At 46.1% G+C, this 18,145-nt stretch overlaps 1 protein-coding gene across 1 annotated transcript; it reads left to right on the top strand.

The window, feature by feature from the left end:
* Positions 1–1,746: 1,746 nt before the first annotated feature.
* THEMIS2 (thymocyte selection associated family member 2) lies at positions 1,747–15,766 on the top strand. The gene is made up of 6 exons (XM_077150643.1): positions 1,747–1,896; positions 4,343–4,483; positions 5,832–6,242; positions 9,821–10,893; positions 12,946–13,102; positions 13,392–15,766. The coding sequence occupies exons 1-6, from the start codon at positions 1,803–1,805 to the stop codon at positions 13,445–13,447; spliced, it is 1,932 nt and encodes a 643-aa protein (XP_077006758.1). The 5' UTR covers positions 1,747–1,802; the 3' UTR covers positions 13,448–15,766.
* Positions 15,767–18,145: the final 2,379 nt, after the last annotated feature.

The raw sequence follows: 18,145 nt of genomic DNA, 5'->3' as shown, positions 1-18,145 counted from the left end.
AATTCTGACCTATATTTTAACATATTTACTTGAAACTACCCAGAATTCAAAAAGGACTCAACCCCAAAATACACCCTTTAGAGGCACAATAAAATCTTTAGAATGCTGTCCTGATTAAAAAGGAGAGCCTGGAAACAAAGCATGAAACATCTCCACCATAATAAAAATCAAGAATAGATAAACTGAAATTAGCATCCCTCCGAATGTGATAAATTATTTTATAGTTTTTGGAGAAATCATTTTAAGAAATCTGAACTGAAGTTCGTGGTTTATCTTATCTAGTAGTACAGACATTCAACGTGCACACGTTATCAATGTGTTTTAGGAAACGGAGTGCCCAGTGTCCTTCTGAAGTTTGATATCTGGTTCTTGCACAGGTTTTCCTTGTGGTTTGGATGTGGTATGAATTCATTTTCTCTCTGACATTTTTCTAGGGTACTCTTCACAAGACTTCCAAGTTGCCTAAAGAACAAGTGTCCTGAAGGGTTGACTGTTGGTCCAGATCCTTTGGTTTCTCCATATTCTTTGCATCATGCTTCTGCTTTTGCATAATATTTTTCTGCTTCTTGGAGAGACACGATTGCTTCACCACATTTATCACTAGCTAACAAAGTCTGACCATGTCAACAGTAAGCCTTTCTGTTGAAAAATAGCAACTGCAATTTTTAAGCTTGGATGGACTTCTTTTGCTTCATCTATTACGCCATCTGTCGCTTCGTTTCTTCTTATGGCTGAATGATATGCCACTATAAGGTTATACCATATTTGATTCATCCATTCATCTATTGATGGACACTTGGGTTGTTTCCTCCTTTTGGCTACTGTGAATAATGCTGCTATGAACACTGGTGTACAAGTATCTGTTTGGGTCCCTGCCTTGCTTTTATTTTTAAATTTTTGTTATCTCTGATGAGAAAAGTCTTTTATTACTTTTCATAATAACAAAAAAAATTGACGCATTTTGTATAATATCTCTATCATCTCATTTGATCCTCTGAACAGCTAAACTGAGACTCAGAAAAATCAAAGTGACTTCCCTAGAGTCATATCACAACAGGAGCTGGGATTTGAACCCAATCCTAGTTCCTTTTGGGTTCAAAACTTGATGGGTCTAGCCGTGGGGGACTGGGAAGAGGGAACTCTTATCCCATCTCTGTGAGTCAGGAGAACTGTTTGGTCTGTTTCCTAAGCAGATTTCTTTTTAGCTTGAGGAGATTTTATATCGTTTATAAATGTATCTTGGAAAAGTAATGAGCTTCCTGTCACTGGAGGTGCCCAAGAGGGGATCACGAGATGTCCTGGAGAGGGGAAGTCAGACCTGACACTCCCTTCTCAGGTCTCCCTTCTCAGACCTGGAGGGCAGGGCCGTGTCTCCCAGCGGACTCATGCTGTGGACCCCTCAGGGCTGGGCCACGTCTGTCCTCTCCCACCCGAACCACAAGTCTCTTTCCTCGATCTGGCAGGGAGCTTCCACGCGGAACCCCCGGGTCTCCTCCTTCACCTTCATCATTTCCAGGCATCCTCGCCCCACCAAGGGGTCCATCACTGCCTGAGTGTCAGGCCCTGATCTAGACGCTCCAAATCGTGCAACCAACGAGAGAGGTAGGTACTGCGCCCCGCACCTTAGAGGTGAGGAAACTGAGGCCGGGAGCCGCAGATGGCTTGCGCAAGAGCTCTGGCGTCTGGGGCGTCTCCCCCCCCCCCCACCCCCCCGGGGCTGGCCCGTCCCTCCTGGGCGGGGCTGCGGCTCGGCGCGCGGCGGGCTGGCGTCTCACTCCGTCTCCCAGCGAGCCCGCCGCGCCATGGAGCAGGTGCCGCTGCAGGACTTCGTGCGGGCGCTGGACCCTGCCTCCCTCCCGCGCGTGCTGCGGATCTGCTCCGGGGTTTATTTCCAGAGTGAGTGGGGGACCGGGACCCCTCTCTGCCCTCGGCCCGCCGCGGCCAGACTCTCTCTGGGGCAGAGGTGCTGCAAGACCATTCGAAACCGGGAAACTGCTCACGGGTTCGAATCCTAATGCAGCTCCTGTCCGAGCTGTGTGATTTGGGGGAATGCTCTCCACCTCTCTGGGCCTCCGTTTCTGCTTCCGTGGAATGGGGGATGGGGTCGCTCCCTTGGGTTGCGCTGACCTGTGCCGCAGAGTGGTGATGTGAAGTCAATGAGCTCAGGCACGGAAGGTGGAAGGAACCGATTCAAGCCGGGCTGGAACCACCGAGCGCATTTATTGAGTTACGACTGTGCCAGTGACACGCAGATATTGCTTGATTCTTAAGCGCCTGGTCAGAGGGCTTGTCTTCAGTTCTCCCCTCCCCTTGTGCCCCACTGTGTCTTCCCTCTTCTCCCCATTGATGCCCATCTTCAACGGCTTCCTTCAGTCCGTCGGTCCCTCCTCCAGACTTTACCTTCTCTTGGTAACCTGCAGTTCTTCACCTAACCAATCCCTTTATTCTCAGCTTTAGATGGCTTTTCCTTCGGGAAGTCTCCCCTAAACCGACCCTCTGCTTCTTGCACAGCTCTCATATCTGTCCCCTGGCCACAATCTGCCCACCAGCGGTTCAATCCATAATTGCCTGAAAGAACAAGAGGGGAGGGATTGACAAGTAGTGGAAGGGAAAGGACGGCTGCTCGGAGGATGGGATGCCAGGGCTGCCCTGGGGGAACTGTAGGCCTCTGAATGGGGGAGGGTGAAGGAAAGAGGGAACAGAGAGGTGCCATGTGGGGGCGCAGACTCCTTCCTTAGAGAGCAAAGTGATGCATGGGTGCCCTGCTCCCTCCTGGGTAGAGGAAGACTTGCTGCGCCACAGCAACTTCCATTAATGTGTTCTGAGGTTGCATGTGGAGTTTTAGACCAAGACTGAGATGCATGGAGAACCTCACAGGGGGCAGAACAGGCCATCTCCACACAGTGGGTTGCACAGGCACACGTGGGTTTCTGACAGATCTGGGTTCAAATCCTGACTCTATCCCCTGGGAGCTACGTGTAGGCGCCTGCCATGTTTGCTCTTACCCCAGCTGGAGGATCAATCCCCTGGTCCGTTCAACCTCTCCTGTGCACCATCCTGTTCACCACCCTTGAGCTTCCTCATTCTCCCTGGGCGGTGGAAGGTGGAGGAAGTTAGGGAGATTCGAGAGGAAGGACCTGAACGGGATGCAGGTGCACAGGTGGGGATGAGCATGGCTGGGGACAGTTGGCAATGCCCAGGTGGGCAGGTGGCTGCGCGGGACACTCAGAAGCAGTGCAGCTGCGTGGATAAGAGAACCACTTTTGGAGGCAAACCAACCGATTCTGCATCCTGTTAGCTGATGGTCTTGGGTAATCCCCTCAGTTTCTGTATTTAGAAAATAGAAACTGCCCATCCCTCCAAGAACAGTCATAGGGCGTAAACCTGATGCAGCAATTGCAGCTTGTAGCCTTTCACCAAGATCATGAGCGCTTAGCTCAGCAGTTAACTGTTCCCACCAGCCTGGAGGAGCCACCCATGAAATTGTAGGCAGAACTGGGTGTTTTCTGGTCTTGTGAGTGTCTTCCTGGGGAGAAGGGGTGGAATTTTCATCACTTTGTCCTGGCTGATGTTTGTCCCTACTGGGGCTTTCCTGGGGCTGGGGGTGGGGTCAGGTGTCCCCCAAGTCTCAGCCCCCTTGCAATTCACTGCCCCATCAGCTAGATGAAAATCAGGTGCACCGTATGTGTGTGTGCACCTGTGATCTCTACTGAGCCGCTTCTATGTTCAAGACACTGTTTTAAGCCCTTTAAATCAGAAAAGTGGGGCTGCTCTGCTTAAAACTGGGGCCCAGAACCCTGCCCACTCAGCCATTCCCTATCAGTGGCTCTCAGTCCCACCTGTGCTTCCTTTAAAACCAACTCTGCTGAAGAAGATGAGCACCAGGGCAGGTGATAGAAGAGCCAGGTTCCAACCCTGGTGCTGTGTGACCTTGGAGGAGTCACTGCCCCTCTCTGAGCCTGGCTTTGTAGCTGTACCACAAGGGAGATGGGATTCACTGGGTTGCTTCTCTTTCATGAATCTAATACAAATTTAGAGGCTGTGCCAGCTGCAGAAATGCTGAAATGAATCAGCCCCATCCTGTGAGCTAAGTTTGGTAGGGACGGAAAAATGACAGAAAAGTGCCCACAGAGGGGTACATATGATGCTGAGAGATGGCAGATGCAATTTCTGCTGCTTGGGGACCCTGAGCTACTGGGCATTAGGCAAGGAACAGTGTTTGCAAAGGCAGTGGGAACAGTGTTTGCAAAGATGTGGCATAGCAAAGCTTGTTGGGTAATGGCACAGGCTGCCCAGCATTTGGGTCTTGCCAAACAGGGAAACCGAGTCCATGTCTCCACAGGTTCCATCTATGAGATCTCTGGAAATGAGTGCTCCTTCTCCACAGGGGACCTGATCAAGGTCACCCAGGTTCACCTCCAGAAGGTGGTCTGTGAGGACCCAGGGACGGGCCAGACCATGGAGCTCGCCCCCAACTTCCAGGGTAAGTTGGGACCCCAGTCTTCCTGGTGCCCTGGCACCCTCCAGGCCCATCTGCGACACACTTGCAGGCTCGCCAATCCCCCAGTCCTGGGTTGCACTCCCACCCCTCTGGGTTTGTGCACTGGTCCTCCCACCCACTATGGCTCAGGCTTGAGACCTGCAAATGTTCTCAGAGTGGTCCAACAATGCCCTGAGCCTGGCATGGCTGCCCCCTGTCATGTCCGTGCTGAGTTCTCTAACTCCATCTGCCTCTCAGATGGGATTTTCTTTGTGTTCTTTGTATTTGTTGAGGTCCCTGCCTCTGGGTTCACTTAAACAGTCGCTCACCAAACATTGACTGACAGCCACTGGAGTGCTGGACCTGTGCTGGGGGTGGGGGAACAGGGTGAACTAGGTGCAGCAGGGGGTTTCCAGGACAGCAGGGAGACTGACAAATGACCAGGCAGTGAGAGGAGGGCCACTCCTAAGAGAGCTCATGTAGCTGTGGTGAAGGAGTGGTGGTGGGGACCCTGCCTCAGGGGTCTGTGAAGCTTCCCAGAGACGGTGATGCCCGAGCTGGGTTTAAAGACAGACCGACTGGAGGCAGGATCCCAGGGAGAAAATTTGATGCTTGAAAAATCCTTAGCAGCTCAGTCATTGTAGGAAGCTACAGCCTAGTGGACCAGAGACCCTGGACCCTGGAGCAAGAGGCTGGATGAGACTCCAGCTCTGTCAGTCACTGGCTGTGGCCCTGGGCAAGTTCATATGTCCTCTCTGTGCCTCACCATCCTCTTCTGTGGAATGGGGATAATCAGTCTTGATTTGAGGATTAAATGAGCTAACATGCATGAAGTGCTTAGCACAGGCACTGGCCCAAAGAAGTCACACTCTGAGGGCTTGCTTTTATTACTAAATAATTGTGATTGCTAGAATCAGAAGTGCGCGGGTGTGGATTCAAGGTGGGGGGCTAAGTGGTGGGGAGGCAACTGGGAGCCAGATCACCAGAGAGCTTGTGTGGTATGCTAACACATTTTGGTCTTTATTTTGAAAGCACTGAAGATCCAAGTAAAAACAAGTGATGTGTTTTGTTTTGTATTTTGAGGTTTTGTTTTTGCTTTTATTTTGAAATAAATAATTCATTTATTTGAAATAAATAAATGCTGCCACTCACCGTCCATTCACACATGGTCACTTACTGCCTCTCGACCCTCAGCCCTGCAGCTCTGTCATCTATCTGCAGGCCCCCTCTTGGCGTCTGTCCTCAGGGGATTCTGGGACAGACCGGCACCTGGTAAACAACACTGGACCCAGCCAAGGCCTGCACCACTACCACCCCCAGTGACCTTGATATCCTCTCCTGTGCCCCACAGGCTACTTCAGCCCGCTCACCAACCTCCAGAGCTACGGAACCCTGGAGGAGCTGGTCTCTGCTGCAACCCAGAGGTCCGAGAAGCTGCCCATTTGTTTCATGTCAACCCATAGCATCACCATGGAGGGCAGGGTGGTGCCTGCAGATCGACCCCTCAAACTCAAGGCTGTTGAAATGCACCTAGGGACCCCCTGTGCCCACTGTGTCCTGGACACGAGTGCCCAGCCAGTCACTCTGCACCTGCCCCTATCCCAGAAGGGGCCCTTCTGGAGGCAGGAGCCTGGCGGCCCTCGGACCCTGCTTCAGGCCTTGCAGGACCCATCCCTTAGGGACTGTCCCCTCACTTGCACCACCCTGCCCTGGAGGTCCTTGATCCTGAGGCCCCAGTATGAGGTCCACGCCATCATGCACCGTGAGTGGCCCAGGGAATTGGGTGGGGACTGGTAGGGGAGGGACAGAGAGGGACCCTGGAGAGCTGCTCTGCTGGATGACCCCTTCCCTGATGATAATCTGGGGAGTATACAATATACGATAGAATAGATATATCATAATAGAGATTCCCCAATAAGTGGGAAATTAGATATAAAGGAAAATGACAGAAGGGTGAGCTCCCATCTACTTTTTTAGATTTGGGCAAAGTTGGATATCTCTTAAGACACCATGTCACAAATTAAAAACATGACTAGCTGCTCAGGAGAAAGATACTTTTCCTGACTCTGGGGGAGTGGGATCACTCCTGTAGATCACTGAAGAGAGGACCCTATGCTGAGTGAATCCCCCAGCTGGTTTCATAGGTTATTTATTAGTGCAGGCTGGGGCAGCATGCCAGAGCAGGGCAGTGGAGACAGAGAGGCAGAAACTGTCCATGGCCAGCCAGCCAGAGGCCAAGCCTGAGCAAAGGCCAAATTCCTGGAGCACGGAGAATTTGAGTCGTTAGGCGGGTTTGCTGGCAAACCATAGAGCCAAGTGGGGATTCTTTGCCCTTAAAAAAGGAAAAACCTCTGAAAGTTTTATTATGGAAAATTCCAAATATATCAAAAAGTTAAGGAGTAATATAATGAACTCCTATGACCCCCATCACCCAACATCACAATTATCAACTTAGGGTCTCTCTTGTTTCATTTCAATCCTTCCCCCCTTTATCATCATATCATTTCTTTTGTAAGTACTACAAGGTGTAGCTCTTTTAAAAATGGCTTTTTAAAAACAGATCCACAATACCATTATCACACCAAAAAAGTCACAACTCCATAATGCCACTAGATATCCATTTGGTGTTTGCATTTCCTCTTTGGGCTCATCCTTTTTTTTTTTTTTTTACAGTTTATTTAAATCAGATCTACATGAGGCCCACACATTGCAATTGGTTGTTATGTCTCTTAAGCCTCTTTTAACTTATTGGTTCCCCTTCCTTCTCTACTTTTCTAGCAATTTATTGAAGAAATAAGGCCATTTGTCCTATTTTGGAATCCAAAAGTTTCTTACATTTTGGATTTTCCTGATTGCATCCTTTCTAAAGACAGCAGTTTCTGGCCTGCTATGTAACTCTTTTCTGCACACCTGTAAACTATACTTAGCTCCTAGAAGTTTGATCAGACACAATTTTTCATTGCTGCTGTTTTTGCGATGTATTGACCATCACTGCCAAGACCCATTATGTCATTAAGAATTGCAAACTAGATATTTTAATCTTATCATTCTTTATTTTTTAGCTGGGAAATGTCAATAAAGAGAAATTTCCCTTCATCTACTTTTTGGTTACTCTTAGGTACAGTACAGAAAATACAAGTCAAATGCTTGATTTTTTCCTAGGTTTTAAAATAAATTGGCTCCCTAGCATGCTTCAGATGTGATTATATCATTGTCTGTGTGTGTGTGTGTTTAATAATTATGAACTCACAGATTTTTATGTGTTTTAGTGAAAGTATTGTTCAATTGTCTCATCTTTGGCCAGTGGAGCCTTTTCAAGTTGGTCTCTGAATCCTTTTGACATGTCTGCTTGGTCTGGGATAGACTGTCCTTGCTTTCTAGTATAAAACGTTCCAGACTGGCTAGACTTGAACATTTCCTCCCCAGGAACTGAAGTTAGCTCTCTCCCAGGGAGCACTGAACCCTTTTGGGAAATGGTAATAAGAGACCACCACAATCTGGGGAGTCAAGTTTTATTTTTGTTTTTTTAACAATAGCAATATTTATTTCTTACTGGAGAGTGAATTCCACAATGGCTTTTTTCCCCTTATTTTCTACATTTTGCTTTATTATTGTACATTTGTTAACAATTGATGAATCGATATTACATTATTGATTATATTATTAATATTATATCAGGCAATATTATATTGTTGTTTACATTAGGATTCACTCTTTGTGTTGTACAGTTCTATGTCTGTTTTTTAAAATATTTATTGTGGCAGATATATGCAACATAAAGTTCCCCATTTTAACCTCTTTCAAGTATACACTTCAATGGTGTTCATTAAATTTGGTGTTGTGCAACTATGACCACCATCCATTACCAAAATTTTTCCATCACCCCAAACAAAAACTCTCTACCCATTAAGTATTAACTCCCTGTTCCCTTCCCCTATTCCTTATGCCTGGTAACCTGTATTCTGATTTCTGACTCTGAATTTGCATATACTAATATTGCATAGCAGTAAGATCTCATAATATCTGTCCTTTTGTGTCTGGCTTATTTTTATTCACTATGATTTCTTCAAGGTTCATCCATGTTCTACCTACAATGTATCAAAGCTTCATTACTTTTTATGGCTGAATCATATTCCGTTGTATGGATATATCGCATTTTGGCTATCCATCCATTATTGATGGACGGTTGAGTTGCCTCCACTTTTAGCCAGGTGGTTTTTGTTTTTTATTTATATTAGCAAAATGTTTTCATGATGAGCAGGGCTTGAGAGGTGATCCTGAATAATGGAATATGCTCAGGTAATTCGCAAACTATGTCCTTTTGAAGAAAAGAAGGAACAGTATAATGTAAGTCTACGTGCCCATCCCCCAGCTTTAATCATGAGCAACTCATATAGCATGGAGCAGAAATCCGAATTTTTTTTTCTTTTTTAAATTTATTTATTAATTAAAAAAATAAACAAAATAAAACAACATACATAATCAGTAATCAATATCATCACTTAGTTGCATATTCCAGAAATCCAAATATTGAACGAAAGGAAGTTGCCACTTCTCCAAGCCTCAGTGTTTTTATCTGTATAATGGGGAAAATATTCCCTGCCCTGCCCCTCGTGTGGCGTGGGTCAATGAAGACAGTGAATGGGTCAGTTTTCATCACGGGCTTGATGATGAAGCACATCTTGAGTTTATACATCAGGATACTAATCGACCCTCAAGAAGAAATAAGTGGCCGAGGTCATTTGTCAGTATTTTTCTTGATTTGGTTTTCTCTCTCTTTAAATCCAGAAAGGATCTGGGAAGGCAGCTTATAAAATTACATTCAAAAGTAAACTTTAAAAAGTGGTTGAAAAAAGAAAAAAAAAATAGTTGAACTGATTGGATATTTGATGATATTAAGGAATTGTCAAATTATTATTTAGATGTGGTAATGGCATTTTAAAAAAACCTTCCCTTTTCATAAAGATACAAACTGAAATGATCACAGATGCCCTGAGGTAATTATTTTGATTCAGAATAATCCCGTGGAGGGGACTAGAGGGAGGCGAGCACCCCAATGAAAGATGGGCCTTGAGTTCAGTGTTGAAGCCACGTGATGGGTACTGGGGGCTCACTATACTGTTCTCTCTACATTTAGAAATGTTTAAAGTTTTATATAATTTAAAAAAAAGAACAGGTTGAAGGGAAAGAATGGGAGAAGAATCTGGTACAATAGGAAAATGCTGGTGGGAAAGAAGAGGAAATCAGGAAAGGGGTCATCAAGTCGAGGCCAAGTCCCTTTGCCACGGTTGGGGGGTCTCCCCCACCCGGTGTGCCCCGAGCTGACCTCCTTCTCCACAGTGCGCAGAACCATCGTCAAGATCCCCTCCACCCTGGAGGTCGACGTGGAGGATGTCACTGCTTCCTCTGGAGACATCCACTTCATCAAACCATTGCTGCTGAGTGAGGTCCTGGCCCGGGGAGGCCCCTTTCCCCTGTCCATGGAGGTCCTGGAAGTTCCGGAAGGGCGCCCTGTCTTCCTCAGCCCATGGCTGGGCTCCCTGCAGAAGGGCCAGAGACTCTGGATCCACGGCCAGGCCACCCCCCCGTGGCGGGTCCTGGCTACCAGCAAGGGCCGGAAGGTGCCCAGACACTTCATGATCTCCGGGGCCTACCAGGGCAAGCTGCGGCGGCGGCCGAGGGAGTTTGCCACGGCCTACGACCTCCTGAGTGCCTTCCAGCCAGGCCGGCCCCTCCGGGTGGTAGCCACGAAGGACTGCGAGGGGGAGGAGGAGGAGAACCCCGAGTTCACTTCCTTGGCAGTGGGTGACCGGCTGGAGGTGTTGGGGACTGGCCAGGCCCTTGGGGTCCACAGCGGGGACGTAGATGTTTTGGTCTGTCAGCGGCTGAATGATGAGGCTGGGGAGGAAGAGGAGGAAGACGAGTGCAGAGAGGAGGCGGAGGACCAAGAACGGGTTCTGCTGCCCCTCTACACTGCTGGTGGCTTCGTGGAGGAGAAGAGCGATAGCCGGCGCTATAGCCTGGCAGATCTGACTGCCCATTTCTCACTGCCCTGTGAGGTCAAGGTGGTGGCAAAGGATGCTAGCCATCCTGCTGACCCTCTGGCCTCCTTGGGCCTGCGGCTGGAGGAGAAGATCATGGAACCCTTTCTGGTGGTCAGCTTGAACTCAGAGCCTGAGATGTGCTTTGAGATCCCTCCCCAGTGGCTGGACCTGACAGTCATGGAGGTGGAGGGGCAGCCAGGCCGGCCAGCTGGGTCTCCCCCTGTAGTCACAGTGGAGGAGCTGACAGATACCTTCTACTATCACCTTCGGAAGTTACCAGCCAGTGAGAATCACATGCCTCCACCCAGGCCCCCCAAAAAATGGAGCACCAGCGGACAGAAGCAGAGCAACAGGGAGGAAGGCATTAAGGTACCAAAATAACTAAGGTGGGCAGGGAGGGGTCACTGTAGAGAGAACTGGGATCACTGCCCATCCTGCCATCTCTTGTCTGTCTGGAATCTCGCTGTTCTTATAATTCTATGGAACTCTGCAGTGTACAGAGCACACTTTCTCATCTATTGTACTTATTTGATCCTCACAATCCTGAGGTTGGTGTGATTGTCCATATTATACAGCTGAGAAAATGGGGGCTCAGAGACCCCATGGAGTGCCCAAGGTCACACAGCTAGTAAGTGGCAGAGCCTGAACTTGGGCATAAGCATTCTCGCCCCAAGTGCATTGTGCTTTTCCTCTCTTCATTACCCTTGCCAGCACTCCCTAGTGGAAGCCTCATCATTTTTTCCCTGGACTGTTTCAAAAGCTTCTAAATCCCACCCGCACAGCTGTCAGAGTAACCTCCCCAAATCTTGGTCATGGTTGAGCCTCAGCCCCATCTTCTGAAACCTTTAGTAGCTCCCCAGTGCCAGGGGGATAATGCAAACCTGTTAACATGGCATCCAGGGGCCTTTGTAAGATGACTCCAGTCCTGCCATCCCAGGCTTATCTTCCACCACCCACTAAAGCTTCCTCAATATGCCGATTCCAGCCTCAGCATTGTACGCAGACCATTCTTTTTCTAGGAATGTTCTTCCTCCTTTCAGGCTCAGGGGCAAAGCTTGGCTCAAATTTCCACCTAGGCAGGGATAATCCTTCCTTTTCAGTATCCACATTGCATGTTGTATTAACTTGAGGGAAGGAAAGTTTTTTTCATTTGCACTCAAGTTTCTCTCTGCTAGAGGTAGTTCTGTGGGGCAGGGACCTCATCTTCTGCAAAGCAGGCATTATAAGTGACAGCAAAAACCTGCTGAACTGAACCAAACTGAATTGCAGATGAGGGAATAAAGAAAGTCAGAATTTAATTTACATCCCAGTTTACTTTTGTAGCCTGTAGCAGTCACTCCTCCGAGGATCAGCTTTCCCAACAGTAAAACTGGGACATCACCAGTTCACAGTGTGTTTTATTAGCTGCCTTCTATTGGGTGCTTATTCTGTGGCAGGCACCTTATATTTGTCCCACCTAGCTCTTAAAACAGCCCCCTGAGGTAGGCACTGATTTTATCTCTTCTTACAATTGGGGAAACTAATAAGGTGAACACTGAGCTGTCTCAGCTCTAGAAGGGCTCATTTCTGCGGGGGGGTGGGGAAACCTTTTTGTGTCCTACCAAAGAACAGACTGGAGTATCTGAAATGCAGCCCTTTCCAGCACTGGAAAGCACATGGCACAGAGTTGAGAGACCTCAAGTCTTCGTTTGCTTCCTGATGGAAGTGATTTTGGGCCCACTCCCTGCTTGTTGCCCCTGTATCAGTAACTTTTCCTCTCTGGGTATCACCATTCTCTGCTACTAACTGGGATTATACTGTTTGCTCTTTAAAGCATGGTGTGGTGGAAAGAGCACCAGAATTAGAGGTCACAGACATGGTTCTGGGTCCAAACCTTGGCCCAGCTATAGATCCGCAGACAGGTCTGACATACCACATTCTCTCTAAGTTCATTTCCTCAAATGAAATTGGGAATTAAACAGCTACTCAAGAGGCCGCTTGAGGGTTAAATGAGCAGATCTGCATTTAGCACCTAGCACATGGTAAGAGCTCAATAAAAGCTCTCCTCCCTCTAAGGGCCCTTTCAGCTCTGGTGCCCTGCTCAGAGGTTCTGTGACTGCTTTCCTGAGGTGTCTCTGCTTTTTCCCCTTCAGCAACATATTTGAAGAACATTGGCCAAATTCCTGTGGAGAATTCCAGGGACACCCTGTTTTCAGCTCCAACCCCATCCTCATTTCCCACCCTTGCCATTTTTTTCTCCCCTGCCAATGAATGTTTCATGTGCTTGTAGCAAAAACATCTGGGGTCCCAAGAAATTTGACCCTGAAAAAGAAGTGGAGAGGGAGACAGAGGAAGTGACACTAAGTAAATTGTATTTCATGGACTCTGTTGCCTCTTTCTTGAGATCTACTGATTTCTGCTCATTTTTATCCCCACTTAAAGTCTTCTCAAGTATTAGGACTGGAGCAACTCACTCTGCTGCCAAAAATCAAGACGGACACCATGCCAGAGTTAACCAAGCACAGTTTTAAAGTGTACAGCAAGATTCCTGCTTGCAGGAAGAGTCTCAGCCCCTCGAGGCCAAATATGCAGGATTCAGGTAAGTCTGTGACAGCCCTTGCTTCTCCCCTTCTCCACACCCCTACTGCTTCCTTATTTCTGATGGTACTGGCCACAACCTCAGCCAGGGACAGACCCTTCTGTGGTCCCAGTTTGGATAAGCCTATAAGGGTGGGCTCAGGCCAAAGGGACTCTACTGCCCTTTCCTTGTCCTAGCAAGAGAAGATGAGTTCAGCCCCCAGTGCTCAGACTCCGGTGGCACACAGGCCTTTTTGGAGTGAAGTGCTCAGGTCAGAGCAGTGGTGCCACTGACTTGGACTCTTTTGCAGATGATGATGAACACGATTACGAAGAAGTACTTGAACACCTTGCAAAAACCATCTAGGTGCTAAAGGGACCATGCTTCCTAAAAGCTACTTCTCAGAGAATCCCAGAGATCAGCCAACTGTTACAAGCCTTTAAAAGACCTTGGCCAAGGCCTCATGGAAATCAGACTATGGACAAAGAACAGCTGTGTGGGGGATGCTGTGAAAGGCGATGGACTCTGTACCAGTTTCCCTCAGGTTCTAGGTTCCTGCCATAGAAGCTGGCTTGTTTGAGCTCAGTATCTAGCACAAGACTCCCTCAGCCTCAAAATTTGGGTATCCAGAGGTTCCAGCTTTGTTCTACTGAGCCCCAAATCCCTACCAGTTGTCCACTGGTCTGTGCAGAGAAGTGAGGTAGCCAACCTTGCTGATGGCAGCATAGTATCCATCACCTCTCAGTGAAGGTGAGTGGATCCTGCTCACACTGTATCATGAGAGCCTTTTACTATGTTTGCCTCCCCCCGCCCCTACTACCCACAACCCCAAGCTCTAAGCCCCTGAGAGACCAGGACTGTGCCTTCTTCACCTCTGTATTCCAAGCACCTAGCACATGATAGGCACTTAGTAAATCAACTTAGTCAAGTTGTATGAATGAATGTGGGGAACTTGGCTTCAAGAACAGAATCTTAGGATCTTGGCCTCCAAAACTGATGAAGCTAGGGGGAGCCAATTAAAAAAGAACCTTATAGAGACCTGAGGCTATGGAAAGCTAGCAGTTTTGATCAAGTGGTCCTAAGTTATTGCCAAAGTTGTAAGCGACTATCCAAGATTTCATTCTAAAACTAAATTTCTGTACAAATGATAACAGATATAATTTATTACGTTCTGCCCAGATTAGAAAACAGGCTCTGGTCAGTTGCCCCTGGAACAGACAAGTACAGCAATTAAGAGCGAGGACTCCAATCCTAAGCCTGGCTGAGAATCCCAGGGCACCACCCCTCAGCCCTGACTATGAGCAAACTGTTTAAATCTCTTTACATATGAAGAAATTTACTTTACATATGAAGAAATTTAAAACTCATAGTTATTCACCTCACCAGAGTGCTTTAAGGACCAAATGGGATAAGGTTTGTAAGAGTTTAGCACAGTGTTTGGCACAAAGTAAATACAATAAACATACTACCCTGTCTCCAAAGTTTGTGTTCTTTCTATACCTCCATACTTTGTCCTAGCCAAGGAATTCACCCCAATGTTTAAAATAGACTATTTCTAGATTATGGAGATAGAGTATACAAGTTGGTTTGAGAGCCTAGAAGTGACCCAATTTCTAAGGTCAGTCTAGGCCTGTTCAAAGAGTCATGACCAGGGGTCTTGCTTCCTGGAAGTAGTGAAGAGACTGGTTTCCGGGACTGAGCCAGTCACAGAACTAAAGTAGGACAGGAGACTGACAAAACCTGATTTAGGAGTCAGCAGCTGAGGTGGGAGCGGAAAGAGGGTCAGATTACCAGCTCCTGGATTCTAGGCACTGCACTGGACTGTGTCTTTTTCTGCCTGCTAACATCTCTTTGAGCTGTCCAGATCCACCAACTTCCCAGGCTTCCTTAACCCCACATGGAGTTCATCAGATAAAAACCATACAGCAACTCCAGGCTGTTGGGCCAGTCCCTAGTATCTGGCCCTTCATCCCTGATTCCCACCAGTTCCTATATCCTCCTCTGAAGCTACCAATTCAGACTGTACAGGAGAAACCTGAAGGAGAGAACTTTAGGGACAAACAATATGCAAGAGAGCTACATGGACACGAAGTTCTGCTCTAGCATGAACCTGCAGGGTCAGCCCAAATTCAAATGACAGTGGTTTTCACTTCCATGTTCTGTTTAATCTTGGCACAAAATTGAACAAGATGAATAGCAAAGCCACAAAGGGGGAGTGGGGAGGGCTGCCAGTTCCTATAAAAAGGGCTTTCTGTGTGGTCAATTGCTACTGTAAGAAAGGAAGCAATTTCACAGTAGAGAAAGCTGCGCTTAAAAGGAAAATATGTTTGAAAACCATAACTGAATGGTTTTTCATCAGAGCAATAGGGATTGGGAAGGAATGGGCCCGAGGATGACACCACCTCAAGGTGCTGCTGTTATCTTTTACCTCTCAGTAAACTGGGTGGTGGGGAGGGTGTAATAATGCCGTTAGGGAGTTCCACTGAGCAGTGTTCTCCCAAGTGAGAAGCATATACCTCTGGGAGTACACCACATGATTCACTGAGGAACCGGAAATAATTGTTAGTATATCCCTTAATATTTATTTTTAATGTCCTTCTTCTCACTTCTACATTTGAATGTTTTATAATGTATATTACATATTAATACAGTAATAGATATAAACAACCACTAAATAAATGGATATTAAACTGGGATGCATGCTCAAAATTTTTTTTATCAATAAGCGTTTAAAATTTTCCCCAAATTGCGTTTTTTTTCTTTAAAACTCAAGGAGTTTATTCTCACAGAAATCATTTCTGGAGATGCTGTTTCAGGTTGGCACAAAGGCTTTAAGTGTATCAGGGTTTCAGGGGTTCCTTCTCTTCTACCATATTACATGACTTACAACTTAAAGGTCATCTTATGGATCAAGATAGCTGCTGGAGTACCAGACATCATATCTAGATTGCAGCCTGGAAGGTGAAAATGTATATGCTTCCTTCCTTTAAGAAGCCTTTCCAAAAGTTCTCTTTGACACTTTAGATTCTATCTAATCAAGACCTTAGTAACAATGTTGTACCCAACCATAGGGAGACTAGAAAATGTCGCTTTTTAACTGAGTACATGGCTTCAAATCAGTTAATAAGAGAGAAGAGGAGGCAATTAATAAAGGAGGTAATGGGCAATTTCAGCCACGAATCCTTGGCCAACTTTACTTTGAGGTATTTGTTCTTATTCTCACTGATTTGCAGGAGTTCTTTACATATTAAAAAAACTATCTCTTTGCTACAAGAGCTACAAATATTTTTTTATTTTAACTTTGGTTATATATGCAGGTATTTTAATTTTTCTGTGGTTGAATTTGTTAATGCCTTCCTTTTCATGCCCCTAGCTTTTGCATCATATTTAATTTTGTTTTTTTTTGTCGTTTTCCTTTGCATCATATTTAGAAAGGCCTCATCCTCAAGTCTTTTACAGTTTCTTCTAGTATTTTTTTTAATTGTGAAATATAATACATATACAAAAAAAGCGATAAATTTCAAAGTACATTGTAACAAGTAGTTACAGAACAGATTTCAAAGTTTGGTATGGCTTACAGTTCTACAATTTTAGGTTTTTCCTCCTAGATGCTCCAACCAATTGCATTTTTAAAAAATAAATCTATCAATCCACATTGGACACTAATTCTTACTGGCTTTTCTTTTGTTAAACTCAATAAAGGTATGACTATTTCCTAAGGAGTCTCATTTCCCACCTGTAAACTAAGAAAAGATCTTCCCATGAGCTGGCCAGACCCATTGCTGGGCTGTGATACTGAGTGGTTTCCAAGCACTGGGCTCACAATGCTATTCCTGTTGTCTCAAAGTACCAAGAGAACATTACATCAGACATCCCAGGTGACACGTGCCCAGGATGAAGGTCCTTTCTGCCTGAGTAGAGTAAATGCTCTTCTTTCCTTCTGCTAGCTCTCTTGCCTGTGTTCACACCCACAGAACTACACAACAACACAACTCCTCAGAAACTACATGTGGTAGCTTGAAGCTGTATGTACCCCAGAAACACATGTTCTTAAATATAACCCATTCCTGCTGGTGACAACCTGTTGTAAATAGGAGCTTTTGATAAGGTTACTTCAGTTAAGGCGTGGCCCAGCCCAATCAGGATGAGTCTTACCTTATCCTATCTGGATTTAAGATTTATTAATCTTACTTAACCTTATTACTGGAGTGCTTTATAAGTGGAATAAAATTCAAACATAGGGAGAGAAAGCTGTAGGAAGCAAAAAAGCTGAACATCAACAGAACCTAGAAAAAAGGTAGAGACCGGGGGTGCCACCCATGTGCATTGCCATGTGACAGAGGAGTCCAGGACCAAGGATTGCCAGCAGCCAGCATGCCAGTCTTAAAGGGAGAAAGCATTGCCTTGATGATTCCTTGATTTGGACTTTTTTCCTAAGCTTAAAACCAGGAGTGAATAAATTCCCACTTTTAAGTCAAACCACTGCAGCCAAAGAAACAAAAACACTACACAACTCCTGCCAAGATGGCAAGAAATTCAGTAGTGTTGAGCAGCTACCCAGTGCTATTGAGAATGCAGAACTAGTCAGTCCAGCTAGTTCCTGTGCTTACGAATCTCTTATTTGGCTTTATATTCCTAGTAACTGAGCAATGGGCCAACACAGTAGATATCTGGTAATGAACCAATTAGCATGTGTTTGAATTAATGAATAAGCAGTTTTTAACTGCTAAACCATCATCTAATGCTATCAAAAGAAAAAAAGCTTCCACCCAGAACCACTGCCATTGCCTCATCCACTTCAGGGAATGCAAATTCCTCAATGCACTAGGGTTATTAGAAAAAGAAACCCACCACACATAAAATATCTTATCATGCATTCCAAATTCAAACACATAGTTTTTCTTTACCTATTTTTAGCCGTCGTTCTTTATTTCTTTGAGGAAATAATTAAGAATGAACATACTTGCAAGTAAACACATTGGTTGACTGAGTTTGGTTGTCTGCATAGCTTCCCAGACGAGACCACTCAGAGGTACAGAAAAGGGCAGCCAGATGTTTTTCACT

The sequence above is a fragment of the Tamandua tetradactyla genome, chromosome 2 (genome assembly GCF_023851605.1).
Source record: "Tamandua tetradactyla isolate mTamTet1 chromosome 2, mTamTet1.pri, whole genome shotgun sequence".
NCBI lineage: Eukaryota > Metazoa > Chordata > Mammalia > Pilosa > Myrmecophagidae > Tamandua > Tamandua tetradactyla.
The sequence above is the reverse complement of the archived record's forward strand: the minus strand, read 5'-3'. Positions and strand labels throughout refer to the sequence as shown.

Bases quoted from the DNA above. Each gene is read 5' to 3' on its own strand.
- THEMIS2 (XM_077150643.1), top strand. From the start codon at position 1,803: ATGGAGCAGGTGCCGCTGCAGGACTTCGTGCGGGCGCTGGACCCTGCC. The intron at 6,243-9,820 runs GTGAGTGGCCCA...CCTTCTCCACAG, and splicing joins GGTCCACGCCATCATGCACC to TGCGCAGAACCATCGTCAAG. The intron at 13,103-13,391 runs GTAAGTCTGTGA...ACTCTTTTGCAG, and splicing joins GCCAAATATGCAGGATTCAG to ATGATGATGAACACGATTAC.